General features: G+C 42.6%; 1 protein-coding gene across 1 annotated transcript in view; it reads right to left on the bottom strand.

The window, feature by feature from the left end:
* Nucleotides 1–19,152, bottom strand: part of fbxl2 (F-box and leucine-rich repeat protein 2) — a 34,929-nt gene extending 15,777 nt beyond the window's left edge. The window contains exons 1-3 of the mRNA XM_036145130.1: nt 18,468–19,152; nt 10,299–10,360; nt 2,350–2,404 (exon numbers count right to left, since the gene is read on the bottom strand). Coding sequence (XP_036001023.1) covers nt 2,350–2,404; nt 10,299–10,360; nt 18,468–18,497 — 147 coding nt within the window. The 5' untranslated portion in view covers nt 18,498–19,152. The remainder of the gene's footprint in view (nt 1–2,349; nt 2,405–10,298; nt 10,361–18,467) is intronic.

Raw genomic sequence — 19,152 nt, forward strand, 5'->3', positions numbered from 1 at the left:
ATGTTATTAGTAATAGTTATGTTGCATGAAATGAACTGCTTTCTATAAACATTATAGTAGACAACCATGTAAGAGACAGACTATAAATTGAAAGCATTTAATTTTTTTGACAACCAGCATGTTCAAAAATATTTAAACAGTGTCTTAATAGCTAACCAAAGCTTTAATTTGTGACCTATATCAATCTTTTTCTGATTTAGGCTCCTCAGCAAATCTTTCTGTCTGAACTCTAACATGGTAACACCAGAAATGCTGATGATCCTAACCATTGTACGATAATTTGCCCCAATACCCTCTGGTACAGCTTGCGTGAGGAAAGGCTTGGGTTTTCTGCAGAGCCTGATGTTTCTATTTTGTATCCAGTCCAGTTTTCTGACAATTGTCCAACGGTTTCCACCAGTGGCATCCTGAACTGTTACTTTCTGGTACAAATGCTTGCAGCAGGAGCTAGATGATATTACATGAACCTTACCACCACTAATAATGGCACCATTATATTGCCTAACTGAAATATGGTAATTTCACCCCCTTTTGCCTTCTCACATGTAGGCAGTTTTGGTCATTTTTCTGCCACCAAACCATTCGCCACAGATTGAAGTGTTGGGGGAGTTTCATACCACCTTTCACAACCAAAGATTTCATATGATTTTCTCTAATCAACTCAGTCTACTGTAGGAAAATATGATGATTAAACGCCACTAAAATATAATCTACCTGCTGGAAGTTGATCACGAGCATTTTGGTTTCAACAGGGGTCATAATTTATCTTGAACCAAAATCAGCTGAATTAATAAAAAAGGTAGGTTGGGATAACAAGGTAAAATAAAAGGTATGAAATGGCAGTACGAACTAGTGAAGAGTTAAACTGACCTGAAGTCTGACGAAAAGCTCACCTGTTCATTCCAACAGCTTGTTTGGATACAGAGGAAAACTTGGTGGCGATGAGAATATGGGGTAGTTTACTCCAGATTCTTATATGACCTCTTAGCTAAGTTACTTTGTCACCAGGAATGCCAGAAAAAGAAATATAACTCTGCACAGACTTGGACCTTCCACCAAGACAATGACCCTAACCCCTCAAAGCCAAACGGTTAGTGAATATCAATCCTCACAAGTGGTCCCACAAGAAGCTAAGAAGACCTGAGTATCATTGAAAATGTGTGGAGAGAATTAATCCAAGAATTGCTTTATGGAGGCCTTCTAATATTAAAGGCCTGGATAACAATTCAGAATAGTAGTGACTAAAAAAAAAAAAAAAAAAACCCCATCTTAGATGTGCTATTACACTTTGTTTTATGTAGATATACAAATAAAATACACTATTACCACAATACAAGCCAAGAAATGCTTCAAATCTGTTGAACCCTTAATGCTTTTCCCATATTTCTAGAAATCATAGATTTTTTTCAGAATTTACAATAAACTGAGAAACCGACCAGAACTAAATCAAAAACCCTCTTTGTACAGGACAAGCATTTTATGGGGGACCCCTTGTAATAAACCAATTACTCCCCTACGTCTTCTTTTCATGTGTCGCATTTGCACGGGATAACTGAAATCTGAGATTTACTGACATCTCCCGGATGTGACTTCAACACTTGAATATTGTGAACCAGTGTGTTAGTTGGTGTTGTAACTCCTTTGAAGGCTACGGCCACAGCTTGGTGACATGTTACTGCCAGCGCTAGTCAGCTGAATAAAAGAAGGATGCAAGCAAGATGTGATCCATCATTTGCATCTGATACTGCTCCTTCTCTTCACCCTTTTCTTTTTTAATGCTGTACATTACAGGCCGACTGGGTTTTGCTTGGCCGGGAAAAGGTTTTCTAAACACTCCAATGCAGCCTCCCTTCTTCGCCAAAGGCAAATAAAAATACACCCAGGAAACAAAAAACAAACAGCTAATTGTGTATTGGATCCTGCCCATTGCTGTCCAACTCACAGAGATGACTATTCGCATTGGATTAGTAACATCACAGGACTTTGGGGCTAAGGAAAATATAGTAGGTAATTTGCAGGGAAATTTTTACTTTAAATAATTAGTGATATGATCGATTTGCACGAGATTAACAATACAGACCATCTCTGCAATTATTACAGATCGCATGTGGTTCCAAGGTAAAACTAATCCCGTTAGTGTTTGTTATAGATAATTTAACCATAAACAGCATGTAGCTTGTAGTTCACCATGGCAATGTTTTGATTAAGACCAGCGGAGGGCACCTTATTATAAATAGTTCAATTAAATTCAAATCAGATCCAAGCTGTTATAATTCCAGCAAACAAGTTTTTTTAATGAATAAGTGCAAGTGTGTACGTTGACATAACGGTCTGAAAGATTGTGCTTACCTTTGACACCTGTGCACATCTACAGAGTGTCACCACATCTAGATAGGAGAATATCCTGAAAAGAGAAACAAAAAAAAGAGTTGGCATTGTCTTAGGTAAACATTCACTATGAGATATATATATATATATATATATATATATATATATATATATATATATATATATATATATATATATATATATATATATATATATATATATATATATATATATATATATATATATATATATATATATATATATATAGTAACTGAACTAATGCATGTTCTCCTTGGTGTTGTTTTAAAAGATACTATCCAGTGGTTTCTTGTCTTCCACTAACAAATTTACATTAGCAATATAAGGACAGCTGGGTACTGAATTATGGATGAATAGAATTAAAATTAGAATTTATTCAACTTTGTGCCATTGTTGGTCAATGACATCACACAAGGTATAAGAAGAAAGGGAAAAAAACAACAACAACAACAACAACATGGTAGTGACTCGTCAATTGTTTTATGCCAATTGTGATGTCACCAGAGGCACTGGTATCTTGAATTTTTTTTTTAGACCATACAAGCACTGATTTTCTTTATACACACACATATACACACACACACACACACCCTTCTTTCACCCAGTGTTTGAACTGAGGGCTGGTTAGCCACAGAGAGACGGCTACTGGGTCAACTCAATCCATTAATCTGCCAATGAGTAATCTCTGGCACTCAGACAAGCTGGGCCACAGACAGGCGGGGACACACATCCTAACATACATTATATGCACACATACACGAGGATTCAAAGGAATCCAAACACAAACATGTAGCCAGATAGGTTTATAGTCCCCTGGTTGCCAGTAATTAAAGAACTTGTTCCCTTATTTTAAGGAAGAATGTGAAGTATAGTTTCAAAAGAACTGTCACGGTGCCAATATTTAAAGTACAGCTGGAGTCAGAACGGCCAGTGAAACCCCCTGAATGCAAGCTAACCATTGTTAGTGCAGACAAAGGCTGTGTGAGTTGATGTGTGTTGGGCCGGGGCATGTTCAGACATGTCTATGTAATCTATACCAGACACGCATTATAGCGTTGCTCCTTGCTCACATGCTCACTTTCACACAAACAGGAACATGCAAACAATCATAGGAGTGGCTGACCCATCAAGCTCTTTTAATAACTGGTTAATGGCCGTGACACTGATCATTGATGGACTGCCTGTAATAATCAAATGGCATCAGACTTTCCATTAAGTGTACGAGAAAAGCTTTTTACCACCCACATAATTCAGTTATTAAAACACTCAATGGAAAACAATCAATCAGATGTACAGAATATTGTCCGTTCTCCTAAACTGTCTAAGATGCGTTAGTAAATACTCAAATTTCGTATCGTCTCAGTATTCCCCCGCTAATCTGTGAAGGCCTCAGAGGCTTCTTAGATAACATAAGAGAACAAACAGCACCACGAAGACCAACGAACACAGCAGACAGGTCGGCGAGAAAGTTACAAAGAAGTTTGACAAAGGATGAGGTTATAAAGCAATATTTAGCTTTGGACACCTGACAAAGCACAGCTGAACCCAGCAGCGGAAAATAAAGAACGAATCCGAGAAGATGCCACGAGGCTTCGACAAAATGTGAAAAAGTCCAAGGGGTAGGAAAACTTTTGCAGCACTCAGACAGTGGATTTACAGGCCCAGCACCCTGACATCTTTAATAATGGGTTTTTCTAGCTCGCTGCACAGTAGAAAGCACTAATCCAGAGATTCAGAGGGGAAAAATAAGCTAATAGTCTTTGATTGCTCTGTTAAATTGTGCCCTTTTTGCTCTACATTTCAGACAGGCTCTTAAAATGCAGTCCTATTTGATACAAAAAAAAAAAAAAAAAAAACGAACACCTGACCCTTGAAGCGTGGCTAGATAACAGCGAGTACAGCTTTCGGCGCAGTTTGAGGCTGGTTGCTACAGTAACGGCTCACACAATAATTCGGGCGCTGCTGGTGGGGAGCCTGCTGACTCAGCGCTTCTGCGTAAGGAGACCCTGAACGGCTCCAAACTCTCTCCGAGGCTCCTCTGTCAGACATGGTTCTTGTATATCACAGCTGTTTTTCACAGTTTATATGCCCGGCGCGCAGGCCTACATAAACAGCCGTTTGTCATGCACCAGCAGAGAGGCCGAGGCACACGAAAACAAAGCGCAGAACTCAGCCGCATGCACAGTGCACTGGAGCCCTGAACGCCTTAGAAATGAGCCCTTTTCCAGACTGATGGATGACAGTAACCTGGTTCCTCATCAGTTATTTGGATTTCTATAGATCAAGGTGTGAGGTGTTCCTTTTTCAGATCTACTTCATACTGCCAGACATGGATGCCTAAATGATTTTGTTGACTGTACTAACCTTCACAAACACCAGAGCTGCAAAGCCATGTACAATGCAGACGACTCTCCCTGTGGCTCTACGCTTCTCCAGGAGTGAATGCTGCTTGTCGGGACTTTGATGCAATCAACTGGTTTCCTTATATAGGAAATTTTTGTATAATCTGACCCAATCAGTATAATATGATTGAATTCAACCTTGTAAAGTGCCTTAAATGACATGTTTCATGAATTGGCGCTATATAAATAAAAGTGAATTGACAAATAAATAAAAAAAATAGAACATCATTGATCTCACAATGGAGAAATTCACTTCTGTATTTCAACCCATCCCCTTGGGGAGCAGTGGTCTGCCACTGTGCAGCGCCCCGGGAGCAATCTGGGGTTAAGGGTCTTGTTCAGGGACCGAAGAGTGCCGGCTGTGGGGATCGAACCGGGTACTTGCAACCTTCGCAGAGCGCGCTGCTCTAACACTAGGCCACCACTCCCCATATGACTCTTATATCCCGGTCCTGCACGGCTCCAAACCTACTCTGACCGTTCCCGCTCGATCCAGAGAAATCCCCGACCTGTCCGCCCGAGGGACCCCAACGGGTCCCGGTTTTAATGTGGTGCCTGAATACGAGTTTTCTTTTAATTTTTCTTCAGCGCTCCGAGGCTGAGCAAGATGTGATCGACAGGCACTGAAAGGTCTAGGTCCGTCATTAGTTAGTACTGATTTACTAGTTGCCATCTGTCTTTCTGATAGTTCTGCGATACTGCCAGTAGATGGCGCCACATCTGTTTATATTTGCTCATCGCGCCGATTGCTGGGTTCATTTTAGGCAAAACACTTGCCGTGTATAGCCTTATTTTATAATGATCAAATGGTTTTTGGTCTTCTATATAAGCATATATATTTTTAATTTGCTCAATAAACAGATCAGGTTATGGTGTTCGTTGGACTGTTTATAAAATGTTCTTTAACAATGGTGATAGTTAAATATTAGTGTTAAATATTACTTAATTATTTTTAGTTTTTAATAAACCGAATAACACATGATATACTTCATCATGTGACAAGCTTCTGATGCGTTTTAACCTCCTCTTGTAGAAAATGAAAAAAATTTAATTAGTTACATTGTATTTATCAGATTATTTGTTTGTTATAATTATTACAGAATTAACAAGTGTATAGAAATAAAGAAGACGAGCTTATTGCTGTTCTTCTACCTCTTATAAACAAAAGTCACCTATATAAAACATTCAGGGTGTTAAACATTAAAAAAAATTATAAAGGGTGAACCAGAAACAATATAGAGGCAATAAAAAAATTTGTCATGTTACCAAAACCAAAGAACTATAGTCACAAACTTGGCTACAAGACCCGTCTTACAAAATTAACTAGGCTATCAAAACTTTTAGCCTAAGCATTTATTTATCAGACACCTGAGTGCTTGAAGTACTTCACGGGTTTTTTTGAACTGATCAGCAACTCAGCCACCTCTGGCGTCGTCTCTAACACTTTATCAGTAAAAGCACTGGAGAGGATGACATTTACAATGTGTGCACTGCAGTTCAGCCTCGTGTATACACGTAGAGCTGCCACAATGTTGGCACCACAATCAGTAACAAATACCACCGAGTAGAAAGCAGCAGTGAATCAACTCTCGCCAGATCTCACGGGATCGGGCGGGATTCTCATTTTTTCTCATTTCTCTTCACCAACTTGGACTATTTTTTTTTTGCAGATCCAACACATAAAGTAAGATTTAAAAAAACATTTGAATTACAGGTTGGAATGTGATAAAATGGGTAAAAAGTAAAGTGGGATGAATAGTTTTGCAAGGCACTTTTTTGGCTACATGGGATGAATTTTTAGACGAGCCACAGTAAAGCTTTCAAACCCAAGCATGGTGGAGTCATCACTCAGAGGATCTGTGTTGCTGCTAGTTGCACTGAGTGGCTACCAAACTATCTCCAAATCCCACAACTTCACCTCATAAGGCTAGATGACTGAAACTTTACCACAATTGGGTGTTTCAACAGGACAATGATTTCACACACAAATCCAAACTGGTTTAGTAATAGATAAAAAACTGCTCAACATAAAGAGTGTGGAAAGGCCACATCACTTTTTCAAACTCATGGACTATGCTTACAAGCGCTGTTGTTGGCAGGAAATCAACCAACTTAATTTATGAGGTATCGCAACCAATTCGGATACAGAGACCATTCAAATATTTCGCTTTTTATGCTTTTAGATTCCCACAGAATTTGAGTGGGTTCTCGACAAGTTGCTGTGGTAGAGTTATCCAAATATTACCGGGGGTTGTATAACCATTATTGGGCATGTGAGTATAATTTTTATACTCTGTGCTGAATATAGAAAATCCACAATCGAATTAGACTGGTGCATCCAATTCCAATTTAAAATTATTTAATGAAGTCAATAGTTGCATCATCGTTCCACCATGTAATAAAAGATGAAATATTAGTTTAGAAGCTAGGGCTGGACGATAATTCAATAACAGCATGTATCGATCGATAGATGTATATTGATGATAGAAAGGTCAATAAAAAGTTCAATAGAATAAACGTTTTCCTTACTTTTGCATTTTAGCCATGTAGGTTAATATTACAGTTATTACATCCTCCCAACCAATCACAGATGCAGATCCAGGACCGCACAGTCACCAAGCCCCGCCCCCTTCAGAGAGTACGCTTTTTTCTTTTTTTAAAAACTTGCAGTTCTGGTAAAAAAAATTGGTTGAATAAAGGGTTGAGTTTGAATTCAGTGTTTGTATGTTCTGTATCTAAAAAATGGTTGCTAAGCAACAGCATCAAATGGCTAGGGATGCACTTAAAACATATGTTTTGAATTTGTTGATAATTACCTATAATCTGTTTTATCAATATGCTTTTTTCCCCCCCCATCTTGTCCAGCCCTGTTAAAAGCTATAAACTTGTGTCTGTAACTTTTTCATTGGCACTGTGCTTACATTCAGCAGTTTGGCAAGTTTTTGACAAATATTTAAAATGTGCATTTGTAAACTTCTTACATTAAACTCCAGTATGAAAATGCAGCACAGGTAGTCATCTGAAGACCTTTACAGCATTTTTTACAAGAATAGTTGCACAGCAAATGTCCACACAATCATCTTATCCTCTGGTCGTCTCCGTGACTTTTCCATTCCAGGTGTAATTTCTTAACAGTTTAACATTATAAGCAAACAGTGAAACTGACAATTTGCCGGCTGCATTTGCTTTACATTAGCGTGCATTTAACACAAGAAAAGATGGAAATAGCAGTTTTGTGGCCGACTTCCAATCACACTTCTCTGCGAAGCTCTGACCTTACAAAACCATTTTGTCTTTGAGAACTACTATTTACAGTGTTCAAAATATTTGGTTCTAGGCTTCCTGCCATTAATCAATTAAGAATATTAGGAGCCAAGGTCGACTGCAAAGGGGAACAACTGCTAGCACTGCTGCCAATTGCAGCAAGAAGGTCCTGGGTTACAATCCCAGTGAGGGGTCTTTCTTCATTTCTCTCTGTGCATGAGTGGATTCTTTCTGGGTACTCCAGCTTCCACCAACAGTCCGAAAACATAACTGTTGGGTCAATTGCTGTCTTTAAATTACCCTTAGGTGTGAGTCTGGTTACATGGTTGTTTGTCCTGTGTGCTGTGTGTCTCTGTGTTATCCAGAGTGTTGCCCAGTGACCACTGGAGATGGGCACCAGCCCCCCGGCTCCAACAACGGATGGAGCGGAGGCAACTTTACCTTTCGCTCCCAAGAGAGCAGTTCTTATAAAACTGTTCTTTAAAAACATTACTACAGTACACAGAAATCCCCATTTGAACTCCTAAGGCTGCAGTGGGCAGTTTTGGTCTTTAAGGATTCTGTACATTTCATATATTTTTCTGCTGGGACACACCTAAACAATATGAAGTTATAAGCAGGCTCCTCCAAAAAGAGAAAAACATGCCAGACCCTCGTTCACCTCTGCCTTAGCGAGCACAGACCCTAACGAAATTTCGAAGGGGGGGAAAGAAAAAAACGTTTGCTGTGATACATTTAGTCTTCCTGTTCTTTGTGTGAATTGGCGTTTCAGGCAGCTCCATTCTATAAGCAAAAAGATTGAGTAGGACACCACAAAAACCTGAAACCGTAGATGGCGAAGGATCAAAATGACCAGGGTCCACTTAAGTCTAGCCACTCCAGCTAACATGCCTCCTCGCAAAAATAGTTTTCTTTCAAACTATTTCTTGCAGCCTTTGTGCTTTCTCTGGCTTTCTTTGTGTTGTCTCTGCTGGGATCACAGTTGGGAAATGGATCATGTGTTTTCATTTTCCGTCATCCTGCTGATTTCACAAGCTGATTGCTTGTCGCATTTCCAGCAAGGCGGAAATTTACGTCGGGTTTTTTTTATGCCTTCGGGAGATTTTTATGACTATCTATCATTAATCTAATATTCATCCCTATGAGTTCTGTGTTTAAAAGTATAGGACGACAGCAGCAGCAGTACACAAAGCAACACTCTAATCTGGTAAAAAAAAAATACATATCTATTTTTTTTTTTTAAATACCAGCAGCTAAGACATCATATGCCCATTCCTATTTCCTTTTTTGTATTTTTTTGTATTCTTTTTGATCCAGTGTATATATGAAGACTCACTGTATATAACTGAATGCACCTTCCCTACTCTACACCTTCTTGTATGAGCCGATGTGATGAGTGAATTTCTCCATTGTGAGATCAATAAAGACTATCTTATCTTATCAAGTTTAAACCTTTTATTTTATGCATATAAGAAAACTCTTTCTAGCTACCGTGGAAGTGGAAATGCCAGAGGAAAAATAGTGTCCTTCACTAACAAAAAAAGTAATACATTTTATATATAAAATTGGTCCAGCCAAACCACAATCAATGGTTTATAGACAAGATTCACTGCTGTCACAATGAGTCCTCCTCACAGCTGATGTTGTGTAACTGTCTCAATATGACACATGTGACAGCGGGTCATGGGTTGCAGCTGGAGAGCGCCTGCTGCTCTTTCCAACCAGTGAAAGTGTGATGGTGCTAATGGGTGGACTTGTAGCCTCTTTGGAGTGCAGATGGAGCAGCAGAGGAGCACAGCACTGCGGAATTCCCCACAAGCTAAGACAAACTATTTATAGCATCCACACACACACACACAGGCGGATATACAGCCTACATAGGCCTCAGGAGTGTTTCACGCATGCACACGCAATCTAGCATCGCTCAAGCACCGAAATAACAGCACATTTCAGGGGAGGTCCCCTGCAGGTGCGCCTCTTTCAGCGATGTAACCCTGCGAGGATGAGAATGCGTGGCGCCGTGCATTAAGCCAGATTTGTGGGCATGTGTGCAGCTGGTGTGAAACGTAATATTGGTCTGTGGGTCACACGTTTAACAATTTCCAGGCCGAGGGGGGCTGACACAGATCATGTGAAGCACACAAACGACCACCTCAAGGCAAAAAAAATAAATAAAAAAAATCGTCTGCAGCACAATCCTGACCTACGCCGTCGATCGAGTGCATTGGTGATGTTGAGCGGGAGAGATTGCGTTTCCAGCCCTACCTGAGAAGAAGCTCTTTGGGGAGCTTCTTGTTAATCGGGGCTTCGTCGCTGTTTGAGAACACCTGCAGAGACACAAGACAAACAACAATAACAGTAAGTGGATTGTAGGTTTAATAAGCTGATAAACATGTAAGTCAATCCAAGCTCCACGAGGGAATAAAAAAAAAACAAAATAAAAAAAACCCGGCAAAAGCCAAGACTGTTTATTGTTTTGTTCGTGTCGGACATGAGCAGAAACAGAGACCTGCAACTTGTTTACACCGGTCATTCAAAACGGAGCCATCACAGCTTTAACTTATGCTAGTAAAAACACACCAGAGACACATTTGGCCTCTCATGTCCGCTCCCTGCAAGATTACAATTTTGTCAGCCTGGTCAGCTTGTTGGCATGCTTATCTTAATTAGCCTACTCGCTGGATGTCTGGCCATCTGCTGAGTGGCACACACACACACACACACACACACACACACACACACACGGGCCGACACACTCGTAGGGTATTCAAGCCCGATCATTCTGGGTGAAGAACAGCCTCAGAACGTTCCCGATCGAGTCGGGCTATGAATTTAGATGAGGGCAAAGCACCCAGAATCCCAGCTCCTCTGCAGGCACTCGCGCATCCTGTCGGCGACACACTCGTGTCCTAAAGGAGTCAGCGAGTGTATCTAATGTGGAGGACTCCCCGCTGTGTCGCATGCAAACAGGAAAACAAAGGGAAGCGGCGTCATCGCGGCGCACGGAAGAGCGAGGGTGGATGCGGGGAGCAGACATAACCTCTTTAAAGACAGAAAGCAGTGAAGGAAAGAGGGGGGAGAGAGGAATGAAAGAGGAAGAAGAGATAGGAAAAAAAAAGAAAAGAAACCGAACTGCAGTGGAAGACCAGAGAAAGACAAACAAGGATGCAAATAGTTTGTCAAAAAAGGACAAAAGTGAAAGAAGAACCTGGAGACGAATGAGGAAACGAAGGCTACAGTTTGTGAGGTCAAAAAGACAAAAGAAAGGGAGTTGTCCTGTTTGGTTTCAGCAAATTATTAACCAAACTGGTTTGAATGTTAACGGCTCTTCTATGGTAACGACAGAAGGGGCAACGATGCTCGAAATATCTGAGCGCACTTGAGGCGTTTCATCGCAGCTCACACCTCTGCCACTGCATTAAGCCCTGTAACACCTTTGATGCGGCCAAAGCGTCTTTTAACACCAAATGTATACGCAGCAAACGCTGCAGTGTGCCGGTATAAAGGTTTCAGAACATTTCAAGCTCCTGCGTTATCCAAGGTTCTGCTCGTCATTATGCCAGGGCAAGCAATTCAGCCCCGGTCCCTCTGTGACCCATAAATAAAATCCGGTGCAACCAACTGCCTTCGGAAGTCACATTATTAGTAACCAGGGTCCAGTTGTGCGTAATTTAATCTCAGTATAAATGTAGCTGTTCTCGGGCCCCAGAGATCCGCTAAAGAACATTAGTGAACAAACAGCGTGATTAAGCAAAACAGCTGACAGCTTCAGTCGCTTACAGTATATAATAACAAAGGATGCAGTTATTTTTTTTTTCCTGTGAAGCAGAGGCTAAATCAGTTCATTTCAATATTGTCCATACAAGAGATATAAACGTGAGCAGGATGCCACATTAGTGACTTTAGACGTAATCATAAAATTAGAAATGAAATCAAATGTCTAGTCTCTAATGTAGATTATTTCACCGATGCAGCCATTACGGCATGTTTCTGTAAAGCACTGCTGTTCCACCTACTCCTGCAGAACCACGACCGAACATCGGTAGTACACTCGCCGATCACCACACGATGGAAAAGTGCTTCCAATACAATCCCTGGTATGGGTGAAGTATGCATCAACAGGCAACGCCATTGCATCAGGAGCAGTGGCAGTAGGAGGCAAATTTGAGACACAAGTCTACAGGGGCTCAACATCCCGTGGAGTAATGTTCTGCCAATTGTCTGAAGAGGATAGGAGAGTAACACAGCTGCTTAGCCTTTCCACCTAAATCCTGAGCTAGTTGAGAATTACTTAGAAAAAGCAGCCAGAAGGCCCGTGGTAACTCTGGAGGAGCTGCAGAGATCCACCGCTCAGATGGGAGAATCTGGTCTTTATCAAAGAGTTGGTAGTAGAAAGCCATTATGGAATGAAATCCTTCACAAATCCCGCTTTTGAATTTTTTTTTTTTTACCTACATTTATTTGGGGCCGAGGCGCTGTTGTGTGGCAGCCTCGCCTCTGTCAGTCTGCCCCAGGGCAGCTGCACTGCAAAAACGGAACTAAAAATAACCATAATGATTTGCCAATGGAATAAGATTTATGCACCTAAAATAGGAACAACTCATCTCCATCGTCTTATTTCAAGTGCAGTATATCTAATTATCTTATTTTAGGGGTCAAAATACTCATTCAATTGGCAGATAATCTTATTTACCTGCTAAAATCAAGGACAAACGCACTAATTTCAAGAACATTTTTCTTATTTTTAGTACTGTTTTTGCAGTGTGTGGCTACTAACATAGCTCACCGCCGTCAGGGTGTGACTGACTGAGCGCTTTGGGGTCATTGGACTAGTTTAAGCGCTACGCAAGCCGTTTACCATTTTACATTTAAAGTACTTTGCGTGGTGGAAAACAAACGGCGCGCACATCATCCCAGAACACACAATCTCCGTCATGAACTGTTGGGACGGGAGCATCACGCTATAGGGGTGCCTCTCTTCCGTGGGTGACAGAGAAACTGATCAAAGTTCAAGGAAAAAAAAGATGGATGGGGAAAAAAAATGACTTGTACTTGTATAGCGCTTTTCTCTAGTCTGACTACCTCCAGTGCCACTATTACCTCATGGGATGTAGGGCCAAACTTGTGGCAGAGGTTCCAGCATGTAACCAAAATAACGTGAGGTTTTACCATGAACGAGAATCTTTGTAGAAAGACTTGAAAATTGAAGCTCACAAACTGTATTCATCCAGTCTCACAGGTAAAGGAATAGATGCACAAAGCCAGTAGAGACAGGGGGTATCATTTCGCAGGGCACTGTATATCACTTTTTGTCTTACGGCGTTTTCAACAGTCTAACCATCCCTCAGTGGAGATGATTAATAGAGCAGCACACTGAAAACACTTTTTCTACATTTCTTTAAAAGGGTCTATATAATCAGATCCAGAGGACTTCAGCAGACAGGTCTCTGCAGAACTCCCTCTATCACGCTTTCATGACACAGTGGCAATACAAAAGTCCTAACGTCATTAAAGGTTCATGACAGCCTGGTGAGAATGAGAAAATTAACTCCCGAACAAGTCTCAGTGCAGTTAGGAGCAAGCTCTGGTTCGCAGATTAAATAAAGATTAAACTATATGCTCCTGATTCCTCTAGCATCCGCAGAGCAAACCAGGCGCTGAGAATCCCCTTCTTATTCCCACCCTTACAGTCTGAAAAGGTGATGGCAGTCTCCTGCTGAGGAGGTCGTTTTCTGTGACAGGTGAGAATGGAATAACGAAAATATGGAGAACTGGAGAAAAAGCTCAAGATCTCAGGCTGGCGTTGAGATTAATAGTCCAACAAAACACACCAATCACAAAGCAGAGATGCAGCTTCTTAAGGAGAGTCCTGAAGTGATCCAGAACGTTCTGGAACGTCGCTGGAGAATGGGTGTAAACTGATGCATTCAGCTGCTTGCAGCTGACCAAGATAAAATTTCCATAAACAAATCCAGAAATGTTCCAGGAACCTAAGAAGAACTGAAGTTGCTGCTGCAGCTTAAAGCTTGTTGGTTATATGACGAAATTTGGAAACTGTGAATCTCTAATGTCCTTAAATTAAACAGGGGAGTATGAATCTGTCAAAAAAAAAAAAAAAAGGACCACGCAGAGAAAAATGTCTCCGAGAACATCCTTAAAAGTACACTCCACTTAAAACCACATCTATCACACATGACTCATCTAGGACCAGACTTATAAACTGAAAACTTAATTTCATTCAGTTTAGTTTATTTGTATAGATCTGATTCACAACAAATGTCATCTAAAAAGGCGATTATCGAAACATAGAAATCCAATTTATGCCCAGAAACACACTAGAGTGTCAGTTCAATCATGTAGGAAATTGCTAATTCAACTGCATGCATTCCCATTGGATCCTAGGTAGAAAACCTTGCAGTCAAGCTCAGTTTATTAAACCAGTTGGTGAAAACTTTTCCATCCAAGCCGAATGTTTCGAGTCACTGACTTGAAAAGTAGCGAGAACACAAACTTTTTTTTTTTTTTTTTTTTTTTTTTTTAAAATCAAGAAAGTCATGAGGCTCATATGATGAAATGAGCAAAGAATGAGTCCATTTACTGCCTTAAACTGGGAAACTAATTGTTCTATACACCCATCCATCAGGTTTGTATCTCCAGCTGTCATTGGACAGGAGGCGGGATACACCCTGGACAAGCCGCGAGTCCATCGAAGGGCAACACAGAGACCCACAAAACAAACAAACAAGCATACATACACATAATCTCACTTAAGGGCAGTTTAGCGAGACCAGGAAGCCTAAATACATGCCGTATTTTAGAACTGCGGCAGGGAAGTAGCCTACCTGGAGGAAACCCATCCATGCACAAGGGAGAACATGCAAACTCAGTGCAGAAAGACCCCGTGTCAGGATTTGAACCCAGGACCGTCTTGCTCCAAGGCAATAGTGCTAAAAACTGTGCCACTGTGCAATGAATCTTAGAAATCTCTGGTAGCCAGTAAAGAAAAAATAACTTTCTACGCACAGTCATCAAACAATGAGACCTTCATAGACACGAGAAACTGGTTATGGTAGGATACTTAAAAATCATCACAGCATACGCATCTGCAAGTTAAGTCTAGCGCAGATAGCCTTAAGCAACTGCTCCTTTAAGTTATGACAACAGCAGAGCCAATAGAGACAATATTCCTGTTCCTCAAGAGATTTATCGAAGTGGTGCATCAACCACGGGGCCTTCTCGTACAACCCAAATACAAGACGTCTCAGGCGTCTGACGGTTGGCTAGTTAGCTTGCCGTCTCCCTGCCAGCCAACAGCTTTTGTCCCCGCCATGCCCTGGTTTTCATGTAGGAACACCAACGCCTCCCGTTCTGATTCAATCGCGCCGAGCATGTGAGAAAGTCAAGTAGCATCAAGTCAAACCCTAAAGAATCTCAGCAATGTGCGAGCAACACGTCAGACAAAGCGTGCTCAGCGCCCGTCGGACCGAACACGCTGGGAATTAAAACGCAGAGAGGCAAAGTGTGCTCCGTTAGAAGTAACAGCTAGCATTTTGGACCTACTGGATTTTTTTTTGTGTGCAGCTAATTTAAAAGCATCCAGTGTGCCGAATGCAGCACATCACAGGGTCACCGCCCCCGTCTCGCCTTGCACTAATCTACAAACTCGTTGGCAAATTAGCTTAAAGACGCTATTCAACGTCACGCCAACATGTGCTTGGTTGTGACGGGGTTCTCTGTCACGGCCCGTTTACAGCAGACAGAGCTGAGACTGTGCAACGCAACTATCACCCACAACATACTCAGCCCAGATCAATGCTGATCGGTCCCACACAAATAAAAAAAAAAAAAGAACTATAACAGATGTTCCTCTCTCCAGCTAGATGCTGGACCAGATAGCCTGACGGATTAAACAGCTGATATCAGCTTCTTATACTTGTGTTACTCCAGCATATGCAGATCCCATTCTGCCCAGCAAGCACTAGAAATCTGCGACTAAATATAGCAAGTCTTGTGAATCACAATCAAATCATAAAATGATTGAGACAAAAGGGTCCCTGGTGTATCGATCAATGTTATCGAGTATTCCGCCAACGGCAGGAATAATTGTTGCTCATCTGTTCTGAATAAAGCAGATGTTTACGGTCATTTTTTTTCTGTAAGTAGCGCTGCAAAATTGCCTCAAAATCCCAGCCCAGGGTCTTTCTGCATGTAGTTTGCTGGTTCTCCCCCTCCGCACGCATGGATTCCCTCTGGCTTCCTCCGACAGGCAAAACATGTTAATCGGCTATCGCAAATTGCCCTTAGGCATAAGGGAGTGTGCGTGGCCGTTTGTCCTGTGAGTCTCTGCGTTGCCCCGTCCAGGCTGGACCCTGTTGGCGATGGGCATCAGAGCTCTTTGCAGTTCCAGCGAGCACAGACACAAGCAGGAAAAACGATTACCCAAGTAGCTTTGAATTATAACAACTGCCTAGCAGGTTTTAAAGCCCAAATTAAACTTTTGCATTTAAATGAAATTTAAGAGAAGCAATAAGTAATAATGACAACTAGTGTTTCAAACCACATACACAACAGCCTGCCACCTGACGTCGGCCGGTGCCGTTTCCTCAACGGTCTGTCGCTGCTGTGAACCCCCCACTTCATTTTAAACAGGATGTGGACACACTGCAAAAATGGATCTAAAAATAAGTAAAATGTTCTTAATGTTATGTATTTGTCCTTGATTTGAGCAGGTAAATAATATTATCTGCCAATGGAATAAGTATTCTAACCACTAAAATAAGATAATTAATTAGACATCCTGCACTTGAAATAAGATGAAGGAGATGAATTCTTCCTATTTTAAGTGCAAAAATGTTATTCCATTGGCAAATCATCATATTTACCTGCTCAAATCAAGGACAAATACACTCATTTTAAGAACATTTTTTTTTTTTTTTAGTTACGTTTTTGCAGTGCACGATGTTGCATTTTGTTCCATTTCTGGTCCCACTTCTCTCGCTGGCTTCCATGTCAGCAGGCTGCTGCTCTTTTGCCAAAAATAAAATACTAAATGCTGCGCTCCGGGTTTGTTTGGGAACCCTGGGAACGTTCATATGATTGACTCCGGGACCAGGAAGTAAACACGGGCCACACACTGCACCAAAGTCGTTCCACGCCCTGCCTCTAATTTAGAAAGGAGGAAAACTTTGACGAAGACATTGTTGATGGAGAGGACCGACTTTTTATAGGTGAAGTTACTTCCATCCTGATGGGCAAATAAGAAGGGTTTTGGTTAATTTTACAGTAAATGTCTTACTTGTTGCTCCTTTAAATTAAAACGGCAATACAAGGCCGTAACCTTAATCTGCAAATCTGCGACGTCTTTAGGGTTTATGTTGCGTGTATAGGCCCATTCATACCTCACGTAAAAGACTGATACGGATACGTGTGGAGTGTTTCATACGTTCTAACCGTAGATTTCGTCCGTACTTTGACACGAAAATTGGGAGCTTACGTTTACGGACAAAACGGATCAATACGGAGCAATACTACCGGAAACGGTGGGGGCGCTATTGAGTTTGTAGTACAAAATGTCAACAAAATCACGAAGAAGGTTAGAATTCTGGGCTTTAAACAATGGCGGGATTCGAGGAACGACTTGCGGAGCTTGTCCGCAACTACCCACACACATGATGTGTCGTGTCCGGGGCACAGGGACAAACAAAAAGTTTACTTACGGAGCAAATACAGCAAAATCACGTATTGGACCGTCGCCGTGTTTGATCAGTGACGAATCATTGGCGCTCAGCACTGCCACCTAGAGGGAATATTGGTTATTGCGCACCTCAACGGACGGAGGTATGAAGGAGTCAACGGATAGAACGCACGGACAGAAATACGGACGTGTAGGCCAAACGTAGGGTATGAATGGGCCTTAAGGGGTGAAGAACTCTTGCCTGCCCCCTGCTGGCCCCGGAGGACCATAGGCAGCAGCTTGGTTTGCTCATGCCTAGGGCAGGCTCTGTCCCTCATGACATGTATGTGTAGTGTTGTTGTTTTTTTCCCTACAGAGTGGGGGGGAAGTGTGAGGATTGCCCAGCCCTTGTCCACTCCAGCCCGGTCAGAGTGGGGACTACATGAAGGCTGCAGCCTGGAACCTCAGGCGACAGACCCTGTGCACCCACCCAGCCACAGCCCTGCTGTCTGTCCCGCAGTCCTCAGCTCCGTGTCTGCGCTGTCCGCTGCTGCTGCTGGTGGTGGTGGTGGTGGGGGTGGACATCAACGGGATTTCGGATTACCCTTGACCAACAAGAACGCCTCAGCTCCCGACTGCGTGTACAAATTAGGGGCAAAGCCCCACGCACACACTCACTCAGACACGGTTTGCTTACACAAGACTCTACTGGAGACAAACAGTTTAGCCGTGGGTGGTCCACTCCCTCCCCGTGTCATTACCTCGAACCGGCTCTTGGTGATACCGTTCATGTCTGCGGCGGCACCTTCCTGCTACAGACAGAACCAAACCGGAGCCGCGTCTCGGGCTGATTTCGTCGCCGTGTTATTTTTGGGAGCGTAGGAGCCGAGCTGAAGCTGGGTCTTCACGCCACCCTCCTCCACCACCTCCTCCTCCTCCTCCTCCTCCCCCCCAGCCGCCAGCGAGGCTCCTGTCTCCGGGTCAGCGAGGAGGCGGCAGCGGTGGCGGCGAGGCGCGGCGTTGGTTCCGGAGCGGCCTGCGGTACCGTGAACGCTCGGTGTCTCGGAGAGCAAACGGCTCCCCAGCACGTCTCATCACAGACCTGCCAAAAATAACAACAATAACATGGACGGTGGTGTCAAAGTGACTTCACTTCCGCCTCTCCCTTCACCATCGCGCGGCGGAACGAGACAGCGGCGAGGAGCGGAGCCCGCACATGGCGGAGGAGAGAGGAGAGAGATCAACGCCCGTCTCTAACGCCGCGGCGCATAGTTCTCGCATCCAGCTCGGTCACGGCGGCTGGCACGAGCGCTTCCCTCGCTCTTTTCTGTTTACTTGCAGGGGGAAAGGGGCGGGGCCAAATGACGTCATCGCTGCGGGAAAAGCACGCGTGGTCGATTTGTTTTGATTGTGAGGTCCTCGGGGGGGCTGCTTCTCCACAGCATA

The sequence above is a fragment of the Fundulus heteroclitus genome, chromosome 13 (genome assembly GCF_011125445.2).
Source record: "Fundulus heteroclitus isolate FHET01 chromosome 13, MU-UCD_Fhet_4.1, whole genome shotgun sequence".
NCBI classification, from domain to species: Eukaryota; Metazoa; Chordata; class Actinopteri; order Cyprinodontiformes; family Fundulidae; genus Fundulus; species Fundulus heteroclitus.